This window comes from Diaporthe batatas, assembly GCF_019321695.1.
Source record: "Diaporthe batatas strain CRI 302-4 chromosome Unknown Contig00019, whole genome shotgun sequence".
In the NCBI taxonomy this organism is placed as follows: Eukaryota; Fungi; Ascomycota; class Sordariomycetes; order Diaporthales; family Diaporthaceae; genus Diaporthe; species Diaporthe batatas.
This window is the reverse complement of record NW_025408566.1, coordinates 356569-376828: the sequence shown is the minus strand read 5'-3', so window position 1 is coordinate 376828 and position 20260 is coordinate 356569. Positions and strand designations below refer to the sequence as shown.

Genomic DNA, 20260 nt, shown 5'->3' with positions numbered 1-20260 from the left:
GTTGTACCTAGGTAGATGGTTCTCTTTTCTGTTCCTGCAAGAAAAGAAGCCAAGGTTGGTCCTCGGGTGCTATGCCTTGGGGGCCGCCCCAACCTCTGCTTAATACCTGAGTAGGAGATGGTCTGTGGTGCTGCCTTGATCAATTTCCATGGGTGTCTCTGTCCTTTTTTTCCACTTTGTGCTTACTTCATAGCGTTTCCAGGATATTGTAGATATTCTGCATATAAGATCATGAGGCTGTGTTCCAGATGTCATATTCCAAAACAGTGAACTGATGTTGAAACATCCTTCTTTCCGTTTTCCTCAGCATAATAGTCCCAACCTCTGCATTTGACTATGAAGCAGTCCTAATGTTCATTCTGAGGAAGGCTTTCAAGATGGTCATCGTTCTTCCAGCTCGGCACTGCAAACTTCTCTCATCCGACTTCTAACGGCTTCTGCAGTACCCTGAACTTTCATCGGACACAGAGCCAAGTGCCCCAACGGTACTTTCCAACAACAGTCTTCTCCCGCCCGTTGTTGACGCGACCAGACGCGTACCATGCAGCGGTATCCATGCAGTCTTGAACATCGAGGTCCCCGGCATTCCCGAAATTCCGGGACCGCGATGCGGCGTGGCGCCGCCGACCATAACCTGGCATCGAGCCGGCCGACAGGATGGCCATCGGTGTTAGTGCATGGATCGGAGATTTTCCAATTGAGAATCCCGGCACGGCTTTGTGTTTCGTCATAACAAATAGAAGTGTCCATGTGACAGCGACCGTGTGCCACACCAAGCTGCACTCTTGCCGTGTCCACTCGTCCGTGCCGATGCGGTCTCGACATACCTTGGCCTGTCTTTGAATTTTACATAGACACTGGTTCTCAGATCCATTAAAATGTGAATGTCACATGACAGTTCATAGAGGAAAGTTGTTGGTAAGTCCTCGTCAAAAGCTTGAGTATATTTCGAATATCCGACACCTCAGTTCAACCCAGTTGTGTCTGATTTTGAGTGAACAGCCTCATTAATCCGATCGACCTAGTCGAACTCCCATGAATCGCTAACTGGACATGATTACATACTTTGGTATCATAAATCATCGATATGCACCATTTCTCCCAAGCTTCAGTGAGCATGCGGCGCCTTCACAAGCACTCCTGTAATTCAAGAACTCCAAAACGAAAACTAGATCAAAAGGCACATGGCCACGATGAAAATGACAAAGATGGCAAGGATGAACAGTGCCGGGTGCTCCTTGGAGAACTCCTTCATCCCCCTCCAGATCTTCCGCATCCAGCCCTTGAAAGTCCTTGGCCTCGCCTCCGGGGAGGAGGCCACGCTGGGCTCCTCGATGTTGACCCACTGGTTGTCCTGCTGGTACAGCACGACGCCCCGCTCCGACTCGGCCGAGCTGTCGGTGTCCTCGTCGATGCTCTTGGCGCTGCTCTTGTTGAACCTCTGCTTGGTCGACGAGATCCTCCTCTTCAGCACGTACAGGTAGCGTCTCCTCTGCCTCGGCTCCGGGTCCTCCTTGCCGATAGGTCGCGGTGCGCTGTCCGGGAGTGGGGTGTACCCTGGCAGCGCAGGAGGCAGGTCTTGACCGAGGCTTGAGAGGTCGTACTCGGGCGGATCGTCATTGTATGCCGGACTTTCGAATGGATTCTCGGCGGGCGTCTCGGGCGTCTGTGTCCTCTCTGACTGGGTGTCCGATCCTAGATTCGGCATGGTGTCGTCGCTTACAGCAGCGTATCCGTTCCGCATGCGACGGAGTAGAGTGCGTCCCTTGGGGTCTGACCGCGCATCGGGAAGCTGGTGAGGCTGCACATGCTGGCCTGAGTGCCAGAAGATAGGGGATGTGAAGACCATGTTGTTCGAGATTGGCCTGTTGGTGGGTTGCAAGAGGATGAAACTCGAGGGCCGGGATGTCTCTGCAGCTGGAGGGAAACAGGTACTTCAAGTTCGCAATGTCCAGAGCCTTGGCTAAAAGCTACTGGGAAGTGAGGAGATATGTATTTAAGAGTGATTTGAAACCCAGTGAATTTCCTGGGAAGGGGGGATAATTGTACGATGAGAGTCTCATATAAGAGAAATCGCACATGTGCACGCTTGGAAAATAAGGTTCATACAAACCAGCACAGAAAAATTAACTTTCATGCTGCCTCTCTGCCGTCATCGCGAGCCTGAGTGCTGCAGCCCCAGATCGCGCACGGCATCGAAATTATCCAACGATGCAATGCCTTTGACTCTGGCGGTAAGGCCGGCCATCGGTTCCAGGCGCGCCCAAAACGCATCCCGCCGCACATGGGATTTTTTCCCAGACCAAGGGGCCGCTACCGACCTCAATGCAGAGGAATTCTTGGCTGCTTAGCTCCAAGATGGCCCGGTAGCGGATTATGCAGCCTCACCTGCCCGCCTACGTGTCGGCCTCTTGGCGCCGGCCTCGCTGGCCGTCCCCTGCGGCCGGCGACTCGGTTCCTGTCGCAACCGGCCTGCTCCAAGGTTGTTGCTGATTGGCATAGCCTCGTGGCGGCCGGCCATCCGGGGTCGCCCATGGTTCGGATGTGCATACCGCCAGAAAGTCCCATGTTGGGCATGGACAAGTAAACGCCCAAGTGGGAATGTGAGACGGATCTCGATCCTCGCAGCGCATTATGGCTGCTAGGGCGAGCTGAGTCGTTTTCTTCCCTCGCGTGTTCGGATGACCAAGCGGTTGGAGCCTGCACTCCAAGAAGCTAGCCCTTTGTGAGACACTGTTTCATACGGAATTAGTACAATCGAATCGACGATGGTACCAAAGCACCGGGTCTGTAAATATGTCTCTGATCTTCGATGGCTCAAGACGTCATCGATTCTTACCACAGTAAACGTAGGACTCCATCTTCTAATTTCCTTCTCCTGTTGTGTCTCTGCAAGGAAGATATTCTCGGCTGGCAGTTGATGCTGGCGCCCTGGTTTGCCCCTGATCAAGCTCCTTGGACGGACAGAAAACAAAATACTGCCAGGTGGCAGACCTCGGCTTCAAAATCGAGACACATTCAGTCTGAGCAATCAATTGCCATGCCTGTTAGTTCAAGATCTCAGCGTAGACTCTGGGTATAAAAGAATTTGTGCATTTGGTTTGAGCAATGTGTAATTCGGATTGTATAAATGATATGTGGTGATAACAGCTTGGAGACATCTCTCAGGATTCAAACAGGCCGCCGATCAGTAGAGCATAGTGTGGTATAGTATTCAGGTAGACTTTGTCACAGGAACACTCTTGTATATATGTATATAGATACCTGCCTGCTTTGATCCGTCCCATCACCAATCTCAGGCAGTTGGAATGCCTGTGATAGGCTGCACGACTTGGGACGAAAGGAGCCAAAGCTTTGCTTCCGTCCGGTGTACAACATTTCCAGGCCAAGTCGAGGTCCACCTTATTTGACCGTCTTCGCCCTTGGAGATATGGAATAGAAACCAAGGATCACTGTATGAAGGCGCCACATACATTTTATATGTATGGGGATTAGAAACAAAACCACTCACAAATCAAGGATCTCACAACTGGTGGCTGCTCCTTCAAGTGGCTCAAAGCAAATAAAAATAGATGCTGACTGGGCAGTCCCGAAAACTTATTGCCCAAATCACAAGACCATGACTTCCCGGGCATAGAGTCTTTGTCAATCCCGCAAACTACTTAGCGAACTGCGGGACAAGCTGGTTCATGGCGCTGAGTAGTTTCGTTCTTAATCCGCAAGGTATACACCTGAAGGCGTATGGTCCCTTCACACAGTGGTAAACACTCAAAGGTCCAGCGTTCAAAATCACAATGATGCTACTTGATGTTGCCTCGAGACTTACAGGATGAAGAAGCAGCCCTATAGTTCTTTGCAGCTGGAGGACCAGTCAGTCCAACTTACAATTTAGGACAACCGGGCGGGACTCGTTCACCCGGGCAGTCATGACTTCGGACCTTAGACAGCAGGCAGTACACAACTCCGGATAATGGACAACCTACAGGCCCTGTTGGACCCATAACACGTCCACTTTGGTACAAACACAGCTCAGAACTGAGCAATCTCTTCCAACCTCCCCTCGGACTTGCCTTCCAACCTGATTCAACAAGGCCCTTTGGGACAAGCACCACCTTGGTAGTAACCAGAACCAGAAATTCGCCATCCTTCACCACCTTGGTAGCCACCAGAACCAGAAATTCGCCATCCTTCACCACCTTGGTAGCCACCAGAACCAGAAATTCGCCATCCTTCACTACCATGGCAGCTGTATGTGCCCATTCCTTTTTTCCCCTACATTAGTGGTATGAGTTGCTGATGTGAGCTGCAAACCCAGGCGGAGCTCAGTGATGGTGGCCGTACCGACGGGTACTTGAAGTTTAGGACTTACATGGACAGGCTGCCTAATGTCAACGAGTACTTCCTAAGTCGTTGCATCAACGCTGTGGACACAGAAATCTACAGAGGCCAAGGCAAAGAGGCGCAGAAACAGTCCCGTGATGACTGCTTGACCTTCGTCAAGGCCCTCAGGACGCTGGCCCGGAGGATCTGTCTGGACCCAGGCGAAAATCTCCGCCCTGAGCAGACTGCCGAGATCACCAGAACTAGGGAGTTGTAAGCACCCAGGCCCATATCCATTGCTGTTGAAGGAGGATCAAGACTTGCTGATGCTTTCATAGCTTGGGCCCTGAATTCTTTCAAAAAATGGGCTTCTATGGTGTGGACATTGTCCATGCCGCTGGAGTCTGGACCTTTACGGAGTCTCGGCGCGCAGAGGAGGTGGTCGATGACTACGAGCTTGGCATTACACGCTTGACCTCTGCAAATGATGGGCACCAGGGCCATTGACCTGGCAACAGAAGGACAGCAGATGGGAAATGGACTCGAGATGGGGTAAAGATCACCGAGGGGGGTTTGGAGGGTGACGCTGGCAACAGGTGAGCCTCTGGGTCCTGCCTGGTAGAGGTTCCAGATGCTTTATAAGTTGATCATGGTGGAGAGGTAGCGAGTTGACACAAGCAATGCAGACATTGTATCTCATTATGACCCGGTCTTCTGGCTGTCTCTTGGCGGCCCCAGTTTGCGGCTCAGTGCCGGATTCAGGCCTGTGAGGCACTCAAAACAGGTTGGTATTGAGCACCAAAAATGGTCGGTAACGAGCACTAGATTCGGCAAACGCCACGAAGACTGGGGCGAAGCAGGGGGTGGCTCTGTGTGATATGAGAGCAGTCAGTGTCTATGCTACTCCTGCGCGGCCCTCTTCTCGTCCTCCTCTGGCGTGAGGGCCTTGATCTGCAGGGCGTGTATGCCCCCCTCGCGGGCGAGTTCCTCCTTGAGCAGCTGGTTGACGATGCGGTGGCGCTGGATCTGCCTGGTGCCGTCGAACTCGCCCGAGACGATGACGAGGCGGAAGTGTGTCTCGGCAGAGGTGCTGCCGGCCATGGCCTTGTGGTGCTTGTGCAGGTGGGAGTCATTGTAGATCTGGATGTTGCTCCCGAACTTGTCGACGAGCTGCATGCAGCACAGGATCACGGGATGGCGTCAGCTCCCCGGTTGCTGGGGCGGAGGAGGGGGTTTGGGGTGGGCACCTTGGAGCGGATGGCCTGCTCGACCGGGCCGCCAGACTCGGAGCTCCCGGCCGGTTGCGACATGGCTGCGAACAGCCGGTTGTTCAGGGTTGGTCTGCTCGGGCTCGGGGCGGATCGCAGGGAGCGCAGTGATTGACGCAGGAACATGAGTGCTGGGGCTGCTCGGGACGGGAAGAGCAGGCGGGGGATCTGGCTGGACTAAAATGGACGTATGGGCTGTCGAGCTTCAAAGGTCAGAGGTCCGGTAAAATGGCACAAGCTCGAGAAGGTGCGCATCATACCTAGGTACTTACCTATGCAAGCAAAGCACATGGTAACATGGGCATCAAGGGCCGTGCCGATCCACCCAAGCTACCCTGCAAGATCGATAAATAATAATGGGTGTTACCTAAGCGGCAAGCCCAGCAGCAAGCCCCTGACACTAGAACGTTCGGAGTCGCCGCAGGGAAGGTCCCTGCCAGGGCGGGTCGTGAACAGACCGTGCAGGGTTCGGGCGGCAGCCATCGAGACACGTCTGCGACGACAGGTCGGCCAGTTCCAACTTGCGCCTCGACTTCTCGACATCTCGACAACAATAATAATAATATTTTACAGAAAAAAAGATAACGACACCACCGTGCACAATGTCCGGCATCAACTCCCCCGAGCTCGCCGCCGCCTACGAGGCCGTCCGCAGCGACAAGGACGAGACCAAGTGGCTGCTCATCTCGTCGGGCACCACCAGCAAGCAGATGGGCCTGCAGGAGTCGAGCAGCGAGTCCTTCGAGTCAATGGTCGAGAAGCTGGCCGACGACCAGATCCAGTACGCCTACGCCCGCGTCGAGTACGCAAACGACTCGGAGAGCACCCGCGTCAAGTTCGCCCTGATAATATGGAACGGCCCCAACGTCCACTCCGCAAAGCGCTTCAAGATGCTCGCCGAGGTCCAGGAGCTCAAGAAGGTCCTGAGCCACTACAGCAAGGAGTTCAACGCCGACGACAAGCGCGACCTCGTCCTTGCCGACATCGTCAAGGAGCTGCGGCGGTCCGGCGGCGCCGACTACAACGGCGGCCGCGGCTAGACCCTGGAGGAGAGGAGGAGGAGGAGGAGGAGGAGAAGAAGAAGGCCAACAGGAACAACACGGGTGGTCGCGAGCGTCAGTCAGCATGGTGTTTTGTGGTGGATCTGGTCGAATTACAAAGGGCGGGCGTTTGGTTGGATACGCATCTCGTGGGGCTTCGGCATTCGATACATTCGATACAAATACAGCGCGGCAATCTACAATTGCGACTTTTTTACTCCACCGTCTACGTCCAGCTTGTTGATTTACCCCAATCCCCAATCCCCAGGGCAATGCCCGTTGTATCTTGGCTACTACTGTCACACCCTCGTCCCTCAGACTATGCGAGACTTGTCACCTACTGGGCTCGCTGGAGCAAGATTCTTTTTCGTCTTTTCTCCAAGAGGAAAAAAAAACCCACGGCCTGGGGCATGGCGAGAAGCTCTCTAGTGTGGCCTCGCACCGGCGCCGCTGGTGAGTAGCACGGAAATGTTGATGAAAATCTCTAGGTAGCAATCCAAGCCCTACGACCACACACATTATTTTGGAGGAAATGGAGAGTTTCCAGCCCATTTAAATCGAGACATTTGCCCCAAATCCACGGTGGAGCATCATCCTCTTCCATCTCAACAACTCAATAAGGCTTGCCAAATTCTAGTCCACGAACCACTTCTACCACCTCTGACCACCTCCCATCACTTCGAATACAAAACCGCTCACGGAATTCAAGACCCGCCAGGATGGATGATGAATTTTCTGACCTCGTCTTCGATACTTCGGCACCCACAATGCCCCAGGATGAACGCAGCCTGCCCACAAGGCCCTTGCTTTTCAGCGACGGCGCACCCATGTGCAAATCTCTCTCCAAGGGTGGGTTTCAATGCCTGCGCCTCACAGTCAAGACAAGGCTGATCGAGCAGCCGCAGGGAAACACGCATTACTGGGCTTCCGGAGAAATGGCCTGGTGGTTCTACGCCGCCAGGGTGGTGCTGGAACACTTGCACGGGGTCCTGACGTCCCCAAGGCCTTTTGCAAAATCTTACATCTATCTCCTGTGTCTGTCCGGCCCGTGGCGGTGTGGTCCTTGGAAGTCTGACGCAACATGGCTCTCGCGAGTCATCCACCATTCCTACGGGTGTGTCGAGGGCTCGTTCCTGCACCCCTATGCACCGTGGATCGACAAGCACCTCATGGACCGCCGCGACTTCCTGCGCTTCGACATTTTCCTCCTCCAGTGCTGGTCCCAGATGGAAATGGACTCGGCGAGGAAGCGGACAGTTGACACAATCTCATTTATCAACGAACAACCCCCAGAGGTCTGTTTCTATGTATTGGACAGGTACATGGAGAGGGTGGCCCCCAGCCCGTATCGACGAGGGCCCGACGAACCTTCGGCCAGCGACCGGCGTACCGCCTACCCGCGCGCAGACTTGGACGCCTGGTCCGACCTCCATCCGGATCTTGACGCTGGCCACCGGGTCAGCTTCACCGAGTATGCCTGCCATCTGGCCAAAGAACTAGCACTCGAGCTGAAGGCGGTCCAGGTATTAGTCAGGTCCTGGCTCCTCCCGCCCGAGCGCGTCTCTTCCCTTTTCCAAAAACGGTGCGTCTTCATGCAGACGCGACTTGATTCGTATATCGACTGCTTTATAGCCTTTGCGCAGCGACAATTGGAGATCTAGCGGCCTACTGTCCCGTCGTCCGCTTCGTCGGCTCCGGCTCCGGCTCCTCCGCCCAGCCCCGCGACGCCCACTGCTGAGGAGGATGCCGAGTCGCCGAGCCATTGGCAGTGATATCAGCAAGGGATGAGTGGTATGACTGCCGAGCGACCCCGTGGGGGGTTCGGGCGACTGGCAGCGTGCTTAGCTGGTGGTGTACTGCAATGGCGACAACATCTCAAATGAACGAGGGGACACTGAAGAGAGGGCGTGATTGGACAGATTTACGAAGTCTATTGATGTTCCATGCTCTCTGATATGATGCTATGATGCTATGATAAAGAAACAATTCTCTCAATGCTCTGCCACCTGTGAAATTCAACGTGATGGACGTCGACAGCCACCCGGGCACTACTAGTTCTTGCTGGGGGGCAGCTGGTCACCCTCGGGCTTGGGAACCCTCAGCTGCTCGCCCAGCTTCTCAAACGCCTCCAGTATCTCGTCCCTGTGGCCTTCGCTCCAGTCCTTCCTCGTGTCGTCCCCGATCTTGCCCTCGAGCACGGCCAGCATGCCCTCGGGGCCACGGCCGCCGAAGAAGGCCAGCTTGGGGCGCGGCTCGACGACGGTCAGGCCCATCGCGGACAGGACGCCCTTGGCCTGGTCGTTGGCGAGGATGCCGCCCTCCACGCCGTAGCTGACCAGCATGGTCGGCTTGCCCGTGAAGCCGTTCATGAGGTAGTCGATGGCGTTCTTGGCGGCGCCCGACATGCCGTAGTTGTACTCGTTCAGGACGAAGACGTAGCCGTCGTGGGAGTTCATCTCGTCGGCCCACACCTTGGAGGTCTCCTGTTCGAACTGCGCCCCGCCCGGCGCCACCATCTTTGGGATTGCGGCCTCGCTGAAGACGGGCAGGTTGAAGGACTTGAGGTCGACCGTCTTGAGGTTGATGTCCGCGGCCTTTGCCGAGGGCTCGAGGACTTTTGAGATGAGAGATGCGACGTTGGGTCCGACGCGGACTCCACGTGTCGATGTGACGACGACGGCGACACTCTTAATTGCAGCGGCCATTTTGATAGATTCTTAAGGCTGTTTCTGGACGGTTATGAGAAATAATATTTGCTGGGTGTTGCAAGATTCGATTGGCCTTGCATTCAATCAGTCGTCGCTGGAAGAAACAGCACATTTCCTCCATTTTATACGAGAGACGTCCTCCTTCAGCGTCATGTCTCCTTACAAATGGTTTCTGGTGGTTGAGGTCCGTGGCTTTGCTTTGCAATCAACCGCGCGGGACGTCTCACAGTTATCGACAGCCATGGAGACGCATCTGGAAAACGAGCTGAAAGTAGTTTAAATGGTCGTGAGGGAAGGGAAGGGCGAGCCGAGAAGGCCTAGCTGCTGACTCTCAAAGACGGAAAGGCGAGACGAGGCGGGAGCTTACTTACCTACTTAAGGTAAGTAGCAGTTAGCATATTCCCTTTTCAGACCACCACGCCCAAGGCAGCCGCCCAAATGCCATCGCGACTTCACATGCGTTTGTGCAAAATGAGCATCATTCAAGGATCTAACAGTCTCTTCGTAATGGTGCAAACCTGCCTCCGAAATAAGCTGGAGACTGTGCCCAGACTCAGAATGCAGTAAGAGCCAGAGCAACGCCGTGGGCTCGACTGTCAACCACCATTCCCAGTCAGCACGCCAGCAAAGCCCTGGTGTCCTCTTCAAACATCAGCGTGCACAGGCAGCAGCCTGCGACGCTGACTTTCCTCCCCTCACAACATTCCGTCCGCCTCCTTCTGGGCCGCAGGACTCTCACGTCCCTGCCAGCAGTAACCGGTTTCCTTCACGCAAAACTCGCAGCGCCAGGGGACTTCCATGATCCTTATGTTTTCCCCTGACGCCTGTGGGTCGATGTTCCAGCTATTGGCGTACTTTGACTTGCGGCTGCAGTCAGAACACTTTGTGTACACAGAGAAGTTCCTGTAGTCCCCTTTGGAGTCTCCAGCCCACTTGCTTTGCCGTCCTTTGAGGGCAATCATGAAGAGGTCCGGCCCGAGCTCCGGGTAGCTGGAAACCATCTCAATGAATTGGTCTGAGCGGTAAAGGTTGAGCCTGATTGCATGGCAGTAATCGAGGAGAAGCTTTTTGCATGGCTGAGTGTGTGGTAGCTCACGGTAAGTGGTGTCCACACAGTGGAAGAATTCTTGGATGATCGCTTGGCATTCCGGGGAGTCGACGAGGAACTTTGCGTTGCACATTTTTTTCATGTTTTCCTCTAGAGACTCTTCCATTGCGGCAAGTATGTCGGCCTTTAGTGGTTCCATGAGGAAAAAGTCTGCCATCGACCAAAGGCGGATGTATGTGCTCAGGATGCACTCGCCCTCGCACCTTTGCACGGCGGCATTGTCTATAGCTGTTGTACCGCAAATCAGCAACTGAAATCAATAGAAGCCCAACAAAAATACATACCACCTGAATAGAGGTAACGCAGCACGACTTCGATTGGCTCCGGCGCCATGTCTGTCAGAGTGATCGTCTTGGTCTCGGACTCCTGAGTGGATGGAACAATTAGCGAAGCCCTGGAATCTCAGTGTCCCGTCAAGAGTTCTAAACTTACCAAGAAGGGGCCCGTAAGGGCTTTCTCAAACCATGCGCATCTCTTGCAAATGATGCTTCGGTGCACATTCCAAGCGTGGTTCCCACAAACAAGCACCGCGTCGCTGAAATGACCGGTTTCAAACAGGCTGCATTCAATGTCAGGGATAAGGCTCGAGTGCGAAGCAAGAAATGAATGATTTCGAGTAAAGATCGCACCTTAGGTCACTTGACATGAAGAGCTGGCGTGAATTGTCGAAGTTGAGCATTTTGGGCGAAGTTGCGATGCTGTCGGCAACGACAACTTCTTCTGTGTCGTCGGATTGAGACATCTCGATTGAACGGGAGACTGCAGCTGTTGCGAGGCATGGTAGAAGGACTTGGTGGTCTGTCGTTGTCCTCGTGACTGGAAAGTTGATTTTTGAGTTGAGGCAGAAGGAATTGCAGGTGGGCAGCCCACATGGGTAGGAGGTGCTAGGTAAGTCCCTGAGGTAGGTCAATGCCCATGTGGACGCTTCATCTCGGTACCCAGGTACCTACAGTCGATTACTTTCTCTACGATCTGGATTATCTGCCCAGACTCCGCAATGGTTTTCGAATGTCACGCCAGTCATCCTCATCCCGTACACCATCAGGAAATGTATTGAATGCTTTCAGATTTCTTTAAAGAGCCTTTGGTCACACTGGCTACATCACAAGTCCCATCATGCTCCACATACCCCAAAGCGTGCGACGCTCGGGTCGTGGTCAGACACAACATCTTTCTCAACCGCCCACGTGTTGACGTGGACATGCTCGTATTCAGCACCCTCCTCGAGCACCGGGCTGACGTACATGTGGTCCAGGGCCTGAGTGTTCATGTCAAAGGTGTACGTGTACCGCTCCTCCACAGGAATGCCGACAACCTCATCCAGCTCCGCCAGGCCAGAGATCTCGGCAAAGGTGACAAGGGGCTCCACGAATGCGAACTCGTTGAAGTCCCCTGCGGCTATGACTGCTGCCGATGGATCAATGGCGAGGATCTCGGCGATGAAAGACTGTGCTTTGGTTAGTTCCTCTCCTCGAAACCATGGGGAAGACGCAGGACAGCTGGGAACACTTACGCCTGTGACGTTGGCTTGGATGAGCCTGTTGTTGACCACTCCATTGACAGGCGGTCTCAGGTCCCCCTGCAGGCTCGAGCTGCCGCCCTTGGAGCTCCAGTGCACGTTTACCGTGAAGAACGGCTTCGTGGCGCCCTCCGCGAGCCAGGTGGCCACCAGCGGCTTCCGGCTGGCATCCCAGCACGGGTTGGCCGGGTCGATCCGGCCGGGGTTCAAGGTGAGCTCCGGGCCGGAATCACCAGCCACGACCCCGGTGGCCGTGGTGCTGTCGCCCGGGTTAGGCTTGTACAGGCTGACCACTTCGGGGCGGTACAGGTAGGCCACGCGGATGTTTCCTCCGGGCTGGCCACCGTCCTTTCCGTCCTCGGGGGCAATCTCCACGAAGGAGTAGGTGACGTTGCCGACGGCCGCGATGGCGTCGACGAGCGCCGTGAGGGTGGCGTTGCCGTCGACAACGCCATTGTTGGTCGGGCCGCTGCCGTCCTGGATCTCCTGCACGAACACGAGGTCGGGCGCGCCCAGGTAGTTGACAATGTGGTCCGCCCTGCCCTGGAGGTTCGCAGTTGTCGGGGCCAGGTTCTCGACGTTGTAGTCGCCAACGGTTATCCCCTCGCAGGACCGCGTGCTCTCGAGGGTCGTGGGTGGGGCCGTCCCCTCAGCGAGGGCGGTCAGCTGGTACGCTGTCAGGGGCAGGATGTAGTAAGCGCCGAACTGCTGGTAGACAACGCCCGTGATATCGGTCGCCCTGTCTCCAATCTTGGGCGCGGCTGGGTTCTTTGTGCCGTCGAGGGGATCGTCGATCTTGATGACCTCTGGGTTTGAGTCCAGGGCCGTCATGGTCAGGCTCCCCCGCTCGCTGCGGCCCGTCGCTGGCCACCCGCCAGTGACCCATGTCTCGCCAAACGAGCTGGGCCGGGAGATGATCGTCACGTTCTTGATCGTGACGAGCTCTGCACTGAGACTCTCCCAGAAGTCAAGGCCATAGTTTGCCGGGTCCAGGACGGGGTTCACCGCTGAGACGTTGGCAACAGCATTGGGCAGGGCGTAGACGTCGCCACCGTCAAGACTGGAGAACTGCTCGGTCGGAGGGTTCAGGGTGTCCTCGCCAATCACCAGAGGCTTGACCGTGTTGTTGCTGGAGACAACCACGACGTTGGTCGGCGAGGTGAGTTCGGTCAGGTAGAGGTATGTAGAGCCACTGGACCTGTACTCGCTCACCCTGGCGCTGAAGGTGATGATGTCTCCGACACTGAGCGAGCCGCCCACGCTGCTGCTGTAGATGAAGGCGGAGTCGGACGTTGCCGTGTCATTGTCCGGGGCCGTGGACCGGACAAAGACGCCCGTGGAGCTCTTGGCAGTGACCAGGCCGCTGATGTTGGTCAGGCTCTGGCCGTTGTACGGCGACAGGAACTTGTTGCCATTGATCTCGGAGATGCTCACCGCTGCTGCAGAGCGGGTGAGCAGAGCGCCGGCGACGCTGCAGAGGAGGCCCTTCATGCTGGGTGGTCGGCGGGCGGGAGCTGGGCGGCAGGTGGACACAGATACATCCTGCTCGAACACTGCCCGTCCCCGGGGACGGGTAGCATTTGTAGTCGTCGACGCGTCGATCCCAGCTGAGCCTCACACGGGGCGAGATGCAAGGGGCAGCTGGGCCAGCAGGTCGCCAAGCTGCTCAATGCGCCGTCTCCGAGCCATGGGCCTAATCATATCGCACCCCGGAGGGCACGTTGCGATCTATCAATGGCGGCCCAGTCCCAAAACGACAGGTCCAAGTCGTCGTTTATCACGCCAAGGCGGCAAAGGCACCAGACAGGCAGTGCTCCACCGCGACTAATCTCAGCTGTTGGGCGAATCAGGGCCGTCCTCACCGCCTTCGAGGTCCCTGGCATCTCGCCAAGACCCTCTCCCCGCGGCCACGGCGAACATGGCTCTGCGTCAGTGCCTCGGGGGCAGCCATAGAGATAGGAGTGATGAGATCTTGTAATTCAGTATGTATTATGCGCAAACCTGATCGAAATCCGGATATCCGGCATGATGTTCATACAGTGACGGGTTGGGCCTGAGCCCCAAGGATGTGTGCCATTCAAATAGGCAAACTCCCTTTCAACTCCCTGGATCCAGCGATGCAGTGCTGTGATACTCAAGCCAAATGCTTTCATCGGGTTAGCACCCACCCCATTATGAATTCCGCGTCGGACGGTACAGGCCAGGATTATGAGCTGACGCAGCTTTGAGCATCCGCAAGCACTCACATGCTGTGTACGTTGCCAGTCACAAGTTGACGATCCTGGATGATGATCTAGACTTATTCCTTGATGAATCCAGCCCAAAGATAGCCAGACTTTCCACCGGTGCACACGCAGGGAGAATTTCTCCACAGCCACGGCTCGTGGGGTGCGGATTGTAGATTGGCCGGAGCAAAGTGTACTGCACAACTGACCCCGGAAGCTACCCGATGTGCCGTATCTCATTGTAGTCGGAGAACAGTACAATGCAGTGAAATGTTCTTATGCCAACAACAAAGCAATTACAATGCAATTTTCAGTCGAAATACAAAGCTTGCCATGCGGCATTGTGGCACTCGTTCTTTGTCGGGAACAGGGACATGGTATGAAACAATCCTGGTTGTTCGGAAGTAAAGCATTATTGTCAAAATCAACCATCCTCTTGTTCTGGCTCCTCCCGTGTCAATGCTGGACTGAATGAATGTATTGTTGTGAGCGGTCCGCAATCGTACTTAAGTGAGCACGACCTGACCAGAATGTTTTACCACGTGCCCATCACCACACAGCTTCTGGAAAGGTTGAGAATCCCACCTCACGCTCGTTTGAACACAAACCCCAGGACTATCCGGCATAGTTCCACGACAACAGAACTCGAGACATGTCATCCCCTCAAAGACTTTCGCAGCTGCCTGTCCAGTCCCGGAAGCGAAAGCACTGCGAGATCAGCACGCTGAAGAACGACAGGCCCACCAAGAGGAGGCGCTGTGTCCCCGGGGAGGAGACGAACCTCTGGACGACAGTGAAGCGTTATTTGCGAGACCCGGCGGGTCGCCCGGCGCCTTCAGTCTCGTGTCCCATCTGCGCGTACCCCATCGCGATTCGTGGTATCCCCACCCAAGAGCCCGATCCTTGGGAACTTGCTGACGGCTCTCAGAAGGTTGGCGTGGTGCTGCCCTGTGCCCACTGCCTCTGCCAGGAGTGCTTCAATGGGCACAGTGCCGCTCAAGACGAGCTGAATCGGGATAAAGACAAGACCTGTCCAATCTGCCGCGCCAGCCTTCTCTTCATCGGGTGTCTGCACCCCATCCCTCCGCAGAGGCTGCCAGTTACCACCGGTGAGGACTACTCCATGGTGCCACTGACCATCCCCGAGCTGCATCCGCACGAACACCGCTTTGCGGAGGACTGCTGGGACTGTACGACAGACTCGTGTGAGGAGTACATCGACATCAGCATGCGCTTCACCGCGGGGAACCTCTACGGGGTCGAGTACCCCGTGGGCGAGGGACCGCTCCAGTGGCAGGAACATGTCGAACGCCACCAGGTGTTGATGTGGGACTACCTGAGCAGCCTGCGATCCATGCCCAACTGGCGGAACGGCAGCGTGCCTACCGGTCTGCTCGGGGTGACCTTTGCCGAGGATTCAGATGTCCCCGTCCATATACTAGACGGGTTTGTGAGTTTTGACGACGACGCCATCGTCCACAGCCCCACAGGCCGGGAGTTCTGGTGGATCCCTGTCCATCGGTCCCAGCGCCCTCATTGAGCACGAGTTTGTTCAGGTTCCAGCGCGTAGGTTTCGGGCGGCGCCGGGTTCGAGATTGTAGACCTTGATTTGTGCACTTCACATATTAAAGTAGTGTGGCCACAGGAGTTGTAGATGGCGACCTTCATTGCCCATGCCAGAAGTGATTCGTCGGCGGTTTAGTATGCTTCATAGTTAGCCTGCATCAGGGAACTTGTGGGTGTGGACTCAGGGAGTCCATAACCAGTTCTGCGCGGTTATTAAAAACGGCTTTAATGAATATTCATGTCCAACCTACTCCTCGTGGACCAGGGATTTATTCCGGCTAATAATTGCGAGTCCCCTCACATGGCTTTTTCTTTGTTGTCCAGCGCTTGTGGTGCCAGGCTTTGTTTGACCGAGAAGTGTCTCATCTCAATTTCTTCCCGGGAGAGGAGGTCTAGGGGCTTGACAAGTACTTAAGTATGTATGACCTTGAAAACTTCAATGCTCTCGTCCTCAGTGTGCTCGTGTGCTGGCATGCAGCACCAGTCGGTGAGTACTACAATAATTGCTCCACGCATCCGTGCAATCAATCCGTTCGTGCTAGGGTTTGTGGAAACAACAGTTGCGATCAGGCTGATTCAATGCTCTTGGTTCTATGACTCTGGCACGGCGATAGCACTTGTAACTCTGCGCCGCAGAACAGCCCTCCCTTTTCAGGTCGGTACGATATCCAGCAAGCACATGATAGAACGCAAGTGATATTGTATGTTCGCCCCAAACTTTGAAATGACTCCAGCGGACGCGGTTGCCCTCAGTAACACATGAGCCTTGAAGCCGCATTGCAGTGGGCTCTTCCGGTCTGTTCAAATCCAAGCCGAAGCGCTTAGACATCTAGTTGGGTCTCGTGGTATGAGCCTCGTTTGTGACGACACTGAAGATCGTCTTTGCATTAGTTGCTCGTTATAGATGCAGCTACAAGTCTTGGGGATTTTGAAACGGTGTGCTTATTGTGCAACCCAGATAGTATGGTCTGCCGGCTGCTGAGACATTTTGGCTCATTCCCTGCGTGGTTATTGAATGCTGCATACCCGGGCGACAACTCATGATGTCGGCAGCGACGTCCTCGGAGCGTGGCTTGGCAACAGCGGCTCCCTTTCCGCATCCAACTTGTCATCAGGCGGGACCAGCACGTCGTCCACAGCCCCACGATAGAGGTAGTAATGCTGGAAGAAGGCTATCAGGTCGAAGAAGACGGTGACGTTGCCCAGGGCAAACTTGGCAGGGTTCGCCAGGACCGCGGACCAGTCACCGCCGTGGGCCGCGTCAATGAAGAGCTGGACCAGCGACAGCACGGCACCCGTGATGTCGAGCGAGAACTGTGAGATGCTGAGTCCCCGGGTCGACTTGCGCCGGATGTTGAGCCATATCTGCGGGGCGTACTTGACGACGGTGAGGAAGGCCTTGACATTTCCCATGAGGTATATCTGTGAGAACGGGGTTTAGGTTATGCGCCAAGCCTGCTTCCCAGTTCAACTCACCACGTCGAGCCACTCCCATCTGAAGGCAGTCGGGTGTAGGCCGACGACGAGTGCCCCGAGCAGCACGGCAGCGATGCAGCCCCAGAAGAAGCCGAGGGTCCAGCGGCTGCACCTCGAACTCGTGGCCTGGGAAAAGCGCCACAGCCTCGGGTAGAACTGCGAGTAGATGAGCACCGTGATGATTGCACCATGGACAGCGTAGGCGATATCATTTGGCTGCACGGTCGGGGTGGGGCTCCGCGGGTAGCGATGGGCATACTGGGCCCTCACGACGGGAGATGCAAACAAGACGACATTGTGGATGGCATATGAGGTCATGCCCAGGATGTTCAGGAGGGCAAAGTCGATGGAAAAGCCGACGGTGGTTCTGCGGCGGATGTTGAGGAGGACCTGGGGGTAGAAGGAGGCGGTCCAGCAGAGCATGTACGTCCACCCGATGATGCTCGACAGCGTCTCGACCGCGTCCGAAGCCATGGGGGGCTGCGTGTGTCGGCTGTGATGGAGGGCTCCTTTCGTGGATCGTGACGTGAAAGGGTGTGTCGCGGAGAGCGGTGTCTGATTTCGTGCCAAGTGACGGCGTGGTCCTTGTGACACCCGGCGGACCGGCCTGACCAGAGGCCGATCTAGCTGCATGATGACCGGCGGCGGCCACTACCGTGCAACTCCAGTCATCCCTGGCACAACCTCGGCTCTCCGGCCGGTCTGCTTGTTCTGCGGCGTGGGGTAACAGCACAGGTTGAACACACTTGGGGACACACGTCAGCCTGGACTGGCCGGAGTTTGGGATGCAATTACCAAGAACCCTCAATAAAGTCCGACATGCCTCACCCGGTCTCGTGAACGGCGGGGGGTTGGATTTATAACCACAAACCACACAAGCCATAGGAGTTCTGCTGACCTCTCAATATCATCCCGCTCCTCACACGCTTGCGGAGTGGCCGCGAGCGGGCTGAGAAGAGCCTCACTGTTTCCATGGCAGCATGGCTGTGACCGACTCTGTAGTGATGGACCAGCTGATGTCGTTGTGTTTTCGACGACTCGTGGCGGGAGATCAAAGACAGCACTCATCTAGGCCAGCTGCACCAGCCGCAGAGGCATGGTCGTGTGCAAATGAATCTAGAACCGTCGCCCAAAACTGGATGGTTCGCATCAGCAAAGACTATTCCCTCTTGCGGTGATACTTCGGGCAAAAGACGTTTCGTCAACGCTGCTGGGCCTTGATTGCGCCATGATCCGAGCACCTGGTCCCGTCCCGAATTAGCGCCTGCGATGGACGTTGGCGGCGCAGGCAGTAAGCACTTGAGCAAAGCCGACAGAGTCCCCTGGACAGCAGCCAACAGTTGATATGTCAGCCAGAATTACCCAGTTAAAAAAACACCAAAAAAAAAACACATCGCAACATAGCCTGGCACTCCTTTTCTTATCCACAGTCCGCATTCTAGTTCGTTCTAACGCCTTCTTAGCAGGTAACATTATTCAATGCGAGCCCGCCTAAAAGCCCCACTCGCCGAGGCTCGTCGGCGATCGGCGACCCTGAAGATGACTAAAACCAGCAGGGCCTGAGCCGAGGCATGGCGACTGTCTGTTGACCAGATTTTACACTACCTCCGTACACGCAGCGGCACTTGGCTGCACGAGAGTGGGAACCCTTTTTCGGGCTGGGACCGCGGGTAGGGGGTCGACCTGCATTATTCATCAGAACGTCACCGTGAACAGGATATAACAGCATCACCCGCCCTGACTCGACAGCCCAGTTGCCCTGGGATAAACCACTTCAACCCCCATCAGTCTTATCGCCGTCCTCGTTCCAACCACCCAACACCATGTCTACCCCAAACAAGACCTTCATCTTCAAGAAGATCCCCCAGGGCTTCCCCGTGCCCGGGCAGGATCTTGCCGTCGAGGACAGGCCCATCGACCTGGATGCCGTCCCCGAGGGGGGTCTGGTCCTCGAGAACCTGGTCGCATCCTTCGACCCCTACATGCGCCCCCGTATGAGGGACCCAAGCATCAAGTCCTACAGCCCGGCCTTTGACATTGACGGCCCCATTGCCAACACCTCCATCGGCAAGGTCCTCAAGTCCGACAGCCCAGACTTCAACGAGGGCGACCTGGTCTCCGCCTTTGTCCCCATCGCCCAGTACGCCTACGTCCCCAAGGAGCTCATCGCCGCCGGGCGCGCCCGCAAGCTGTACAACCCCCACAACTTCGACCCTGCGCTCTTCCTCGGCCAGCTGGGCATGCCCGGCCTCACCGCCTACTCGTCCCTGTACAAGATCGGCCAGCCCAAGAAGGGCGAGACCATCTTCATCAGCAGCGCCGCCGGTGCCGTGGGCCAGGTCGTCGGCCAGCTCGCCAAGCACGACGGCCTCACCGTCATTGGCAGCGTCGGCTCCGACGACAAGGCAGAGTTCATCACCAAGGAGCTTGGCTTCGACGCCGCCACCAACTACAAGAAGGAGTCGACATCTGACGCCCTGAAGAGGCTGGCCCCCAACGGCATCGACATCTACTACGAGAACGTCGGCGGTGAGGTCCTCGAGGGGGCTATCGAGGCCATGAACGTGCACGGCAGGATTGTCGCATGCGGCATGGTAAGTGATGTCTCCAGCGTTCCCCCTTTCAAATTGCACCGAAATACTGACAAGGCATCGAAGATCTCTCAGTACAATGTCAAGGACCGGTCTGAGCGGTACGGGGTCAAGAACCTGATGGATGTCGTGTCAAAGCGCATCACCATGCAGGGCTTCATCGTCGGCGACGAGGGCTTCGGCCCGGCCTACGCCCGGGAGCACCAGGAGAAGGTGCAGGCCTGGATCGCGGATGGTAGCTTCAAGACTAAGCTGCACGTCACACAGGGCATTGACAACGCGGCGGAGGGCTTCCTCGGCCTGCTCAAGGGCGAGAACCACGGCAAGGCCGTCTTGAAGATCAAGGACTATTAGACACGTTTCGCACAGCATTCCATAGTGATACCAATTGTTGATTTCAGCTTCACGAGCAGACCCTTGTGCGAGTGATGTTGACGTG

The 20260-nt window shown here is 55.8% G+C and overlaps 11 protein-coding genes across 11 annotated transcripts; 5 read left to right on the top strand and 6 right to left on the bottom strand.

Moving 5' to 3' along the window:
- Positions 1 to 1168: 1168 nt before the first annotated feature.
- On the bottom strand, positions 1169 to 1849 carry KVR01_012482 (uncharacterized protein; the record flags this gene model as incomplete). Its single annotated transcript, XM_044790535.1, has 1 exon — positions 1169 to 1849. The coding sequence occupies one exon, from the start codon at positions 1847 to 1849 to the stop codon at positions 1169 to 1171; it is 681 nt and encodes a 226-aa protein (XP_044638670.1).
- Positions 1850 to 4239: 2390 nt separating this feature from the next.
- Positions 4240 to 4827, top strand: KVR01_012453 (uncharacterized protein; the record flags this gene model as incomplete). The annotated part of the gene is made up of 3 exons (XM_044792385.1): positions 4240 to 4248; positions 4316 to 4593; positions 4659 to 4827. The coding sequence occupies 3 exons, from the start codon at positions 4240 to 4242 to the stop codon at positions 4825 to 4827; spliced, it is 456 nt and encodes a 151-aa protein (XP_044638641.1).
- On the bottom strand, positions 4439 to 5860 carry KVR01_012492 (uncharacterized protein). Its single transcript, XM_044781699.1, has 2 exons — positions 5568 to 5860; positions 4439 to 5490 (listed from the first exon to the last, which is right to left on the bottom strand). The coding sequence occupies exons 1-2, from the start codon at positions 5712 to 5714 to the stop codon at positions 5221 to 5223; spliced, it is 417 nt and encodes a 138-aa protein (XP_044638680.1). The 5' UTR covers positions 5715 to 5860; the 3' UTR covers positions 4439 to 5220.
- Positions 5861 to 6190: 330 nt separating this feature from the next.
- On the top strand, positions 6191 to 6628 carry KVR01_012336 (uncharacterized protein; the record flags this gene model as incomplete). The annotated part of the gene is made up of 1 exon (XM_044791360.1): positions 6191 to 6628. One exon carries the CDS (start codon positions 6191 to 6193, stop codon positions 6626 to 6628), a length of 438 nt encoding a protein of 145 aa, XP_044638524.1.
- A 719-nt stretch (positions 6629 to 7347) lies between these two features.
- On the top strand, positions 7348 to 8538 carry KVR01_012499 (uncharacterized protein; the record flags this gene model as incomplete). The annotated part of the gene is made up of 1 exon (XM_044791636.1): positions 7348 to 8538. The coding sequence occupies one exon, from the start codon at positions 7348 to 7350 to the stop codon at positions 8287 to 8289; it is 942 nt and encodes a 313-aa protein (XP_044638687.1). The 3' UTR covers positions 8290 to 8538.
- An 80-nt stretch (positions 8539 to 8618) lies between these two features.
- KVR01_012466 (uncharacterized protein) lies at positions 8619 to 9766 on the bottom strand. Its single transcript, XM_044794395.1, has 2 exons — positions 9500 to 9766; positions 8619 to 9409 (listed from the first exon to the last, which is right to left on the bottom strand). Exon 2 carries the CDS (start codon positions 9331 to 9333, stop codon positions 8680 to 8682), a length of 654 nt encoding a protein of 217 aa, XP_044638654.1. The 5' UTR covers positions 9334 to 9409; positions 9500 to 9766; the 3' UTR covers positions 8619 to 8679.
- A 265-nt stretch (positions 9767 to 10031) lies between these two features.
- On the bottom strand, positions 10032 to 11123 carry KVR01_012461 (uncharacterized protein; the record flags this gene model as incomplete). The annotated part of the gene is made up of 4 exons (XM_044792742.1): positions 10032 to 10672; positions 10729 to 10810; positions 10877 to 11003; positions 11074 to 11123. The coding sequence occupies 4 exons, from the start codon at positions 11121 to 11123 to the stop codon at positions 10032 to 10034; spliced, it is 900 nt and encodes a 299-aa protein (XP_044638649.1).
- Positions 11124 to 11480: 357 nt separating this feature from the next.
- Positions 11481 to 13717, bottom strand: KVR01_012429 (uncharacterized protein). The gene is made up of 2 exons (XM_044786683.1): positions 11958 to 13717; positions 11481 to 11891 (listed from the first exon to the last, which is right to left on the bottom strand). The coding sequence occupies exons 1-2, from the start codon at positions 13452 to 13454 to the stop codon at positions 11559 to 11561; spliced, it is 1830 nt and encodes a 609-aa protein (XP_044638617.1). The 5' UTR covers positions 13455 to 13717; the 3' UTR covers positions 11481 to 11558.
- Positions 13718 to 14811: 1094 nt separating this feature from the next.
- Positions 14812 to 15728, top strand: KVR01_012415 (uncharacterized protein; the record flags this gene model as incomplete). The annotated part of the gene is made up of 1 exon (XM_044791553.1): positions 14812 to 15728. Exon 1 carries the CDS (start codon positions 14841 to 14843, stop codon positions 15726 to 15728), a length of 888 nt encoding a protein of 295 aa, XP_044638603.1. The 5' UTR covers positions 14812 to 14840.
- A 302-nt stretch (positions 15729 to 16030) lies between these two features.
- Positions 16031 to 18568, bottom strand: KVR01_012498 (uncharacterized protein). The gene is made up of 2 exons (XM_044790094.1): positions 17231 to 18015; positions 16031 to 17176 (listed from the first exon to the last, which is right to left on the bottom strand). Exons 1-2 carry the CDS (start codon positions 17861 to 17863, stop codon positions 16793 to 16795), a joined length of 1017 nt encoding a protein of 338 aa, XP_044638686.1. The 5' UTR covers positions 17864 to 18015; the 3' UTR covers positions 16031 to 16792.
- Positions 18569 to 18598: 30 nt separating this feature from the next.
- On the top strand, positions 18599 to 20227 carry KVR01_012405 (uncharacterized protein). The gene is made up of 2 exons (XM_044787448.1): positions 18599 to 19824; positions 19888 to 20227. Exons 1-2 carry the CDS (start codon positions 19054 to 19056, stop codon positions 20173 to 20175), a joined length of 1059 nt encoding a protein of 352 aa, XP_044638593.1. The 5' UTR covers positions 18599 to 19053; the 3' UTR covers positions 20176 to 20227.
- The last annotated feature ends 33 nt before the right edge of the window (positions 20228 to 20260 follow it).

What these genes read in the sequence shown, in the direction of transcription:
- KVR01_012498 (XM_044790094.1), bottom strand. Translation starts at nt 17,863, where the DNA reads ATGCAGCTAGATCGGCCTCTGGTCAGGCCGGTCCGCCGGGTGTCACAA. An exon ending in GATGGGAGTGGCTCGACGTG is followed by an intron (nt 17,177 to 17,230) that starts GTGAGTTGAACT and finishes CCGTTCTCACAG; the next exon opens with ATATACCTCATGGGAAATGT.
- KVR01_012405 (XM_044787448.1), top strand. Translation starts at nt 19,054, where the DNA reads ATGTCTACCCCAAACAAGACCTTCATCTTCAAGAAGATCCCCCAGGGC. An exon ending in GGATTGTCGCATGCGGCATG is followed by an intron (nt 19,825 to 19,887) that starts GTAAGTGATGTC and finishes AAGGCATCGAAG; the next exon opens with ATCTCTCAGTACAATGTCAA.
- KVR01_012429 (XM_044786683.1), bottom strand. Translation starts at nt 13,454, where the DNA reads ATGAAGGGCCTCCTCTGCAGCGTCGCCGGCGCTCTGCTCACCCGCTCT. An exon ending in TCCAAGCCAACGTCACAGGC is followed by an intron (nt 11,892 to 11,957) that starts GTAAGTGTTCCC and finishes ACCAAAGCACAG; the next exon opens with TCTTTCATCGCCGAGATCCT.
- KVR01_012492 (XM_044781699.1), bottom strand. Translation starts at nt 5,714, where the DNA reads ATGTTCCTGCGTCAATCACTGCGCTCCCTGCGATCCGCCCCGAGCCCG. An exon ending in AGCAGGCCATCCGCTCCAAG is followed by an intron (nt 5,491 to 5,567) that starts GTGCCCACCCCA and finishes TGCTGCATGCAG; the next exon opens with CTCGTCGACAAGTTCGGGAG.
- KVR01_012466 (XM_044794395.1), bottom strand. Translation starts at nt 9,333, where the DNA reads ATGGCCGCTGCAATTAAGAGTGTCGCCGTCGTCGTCACATCGACACGT.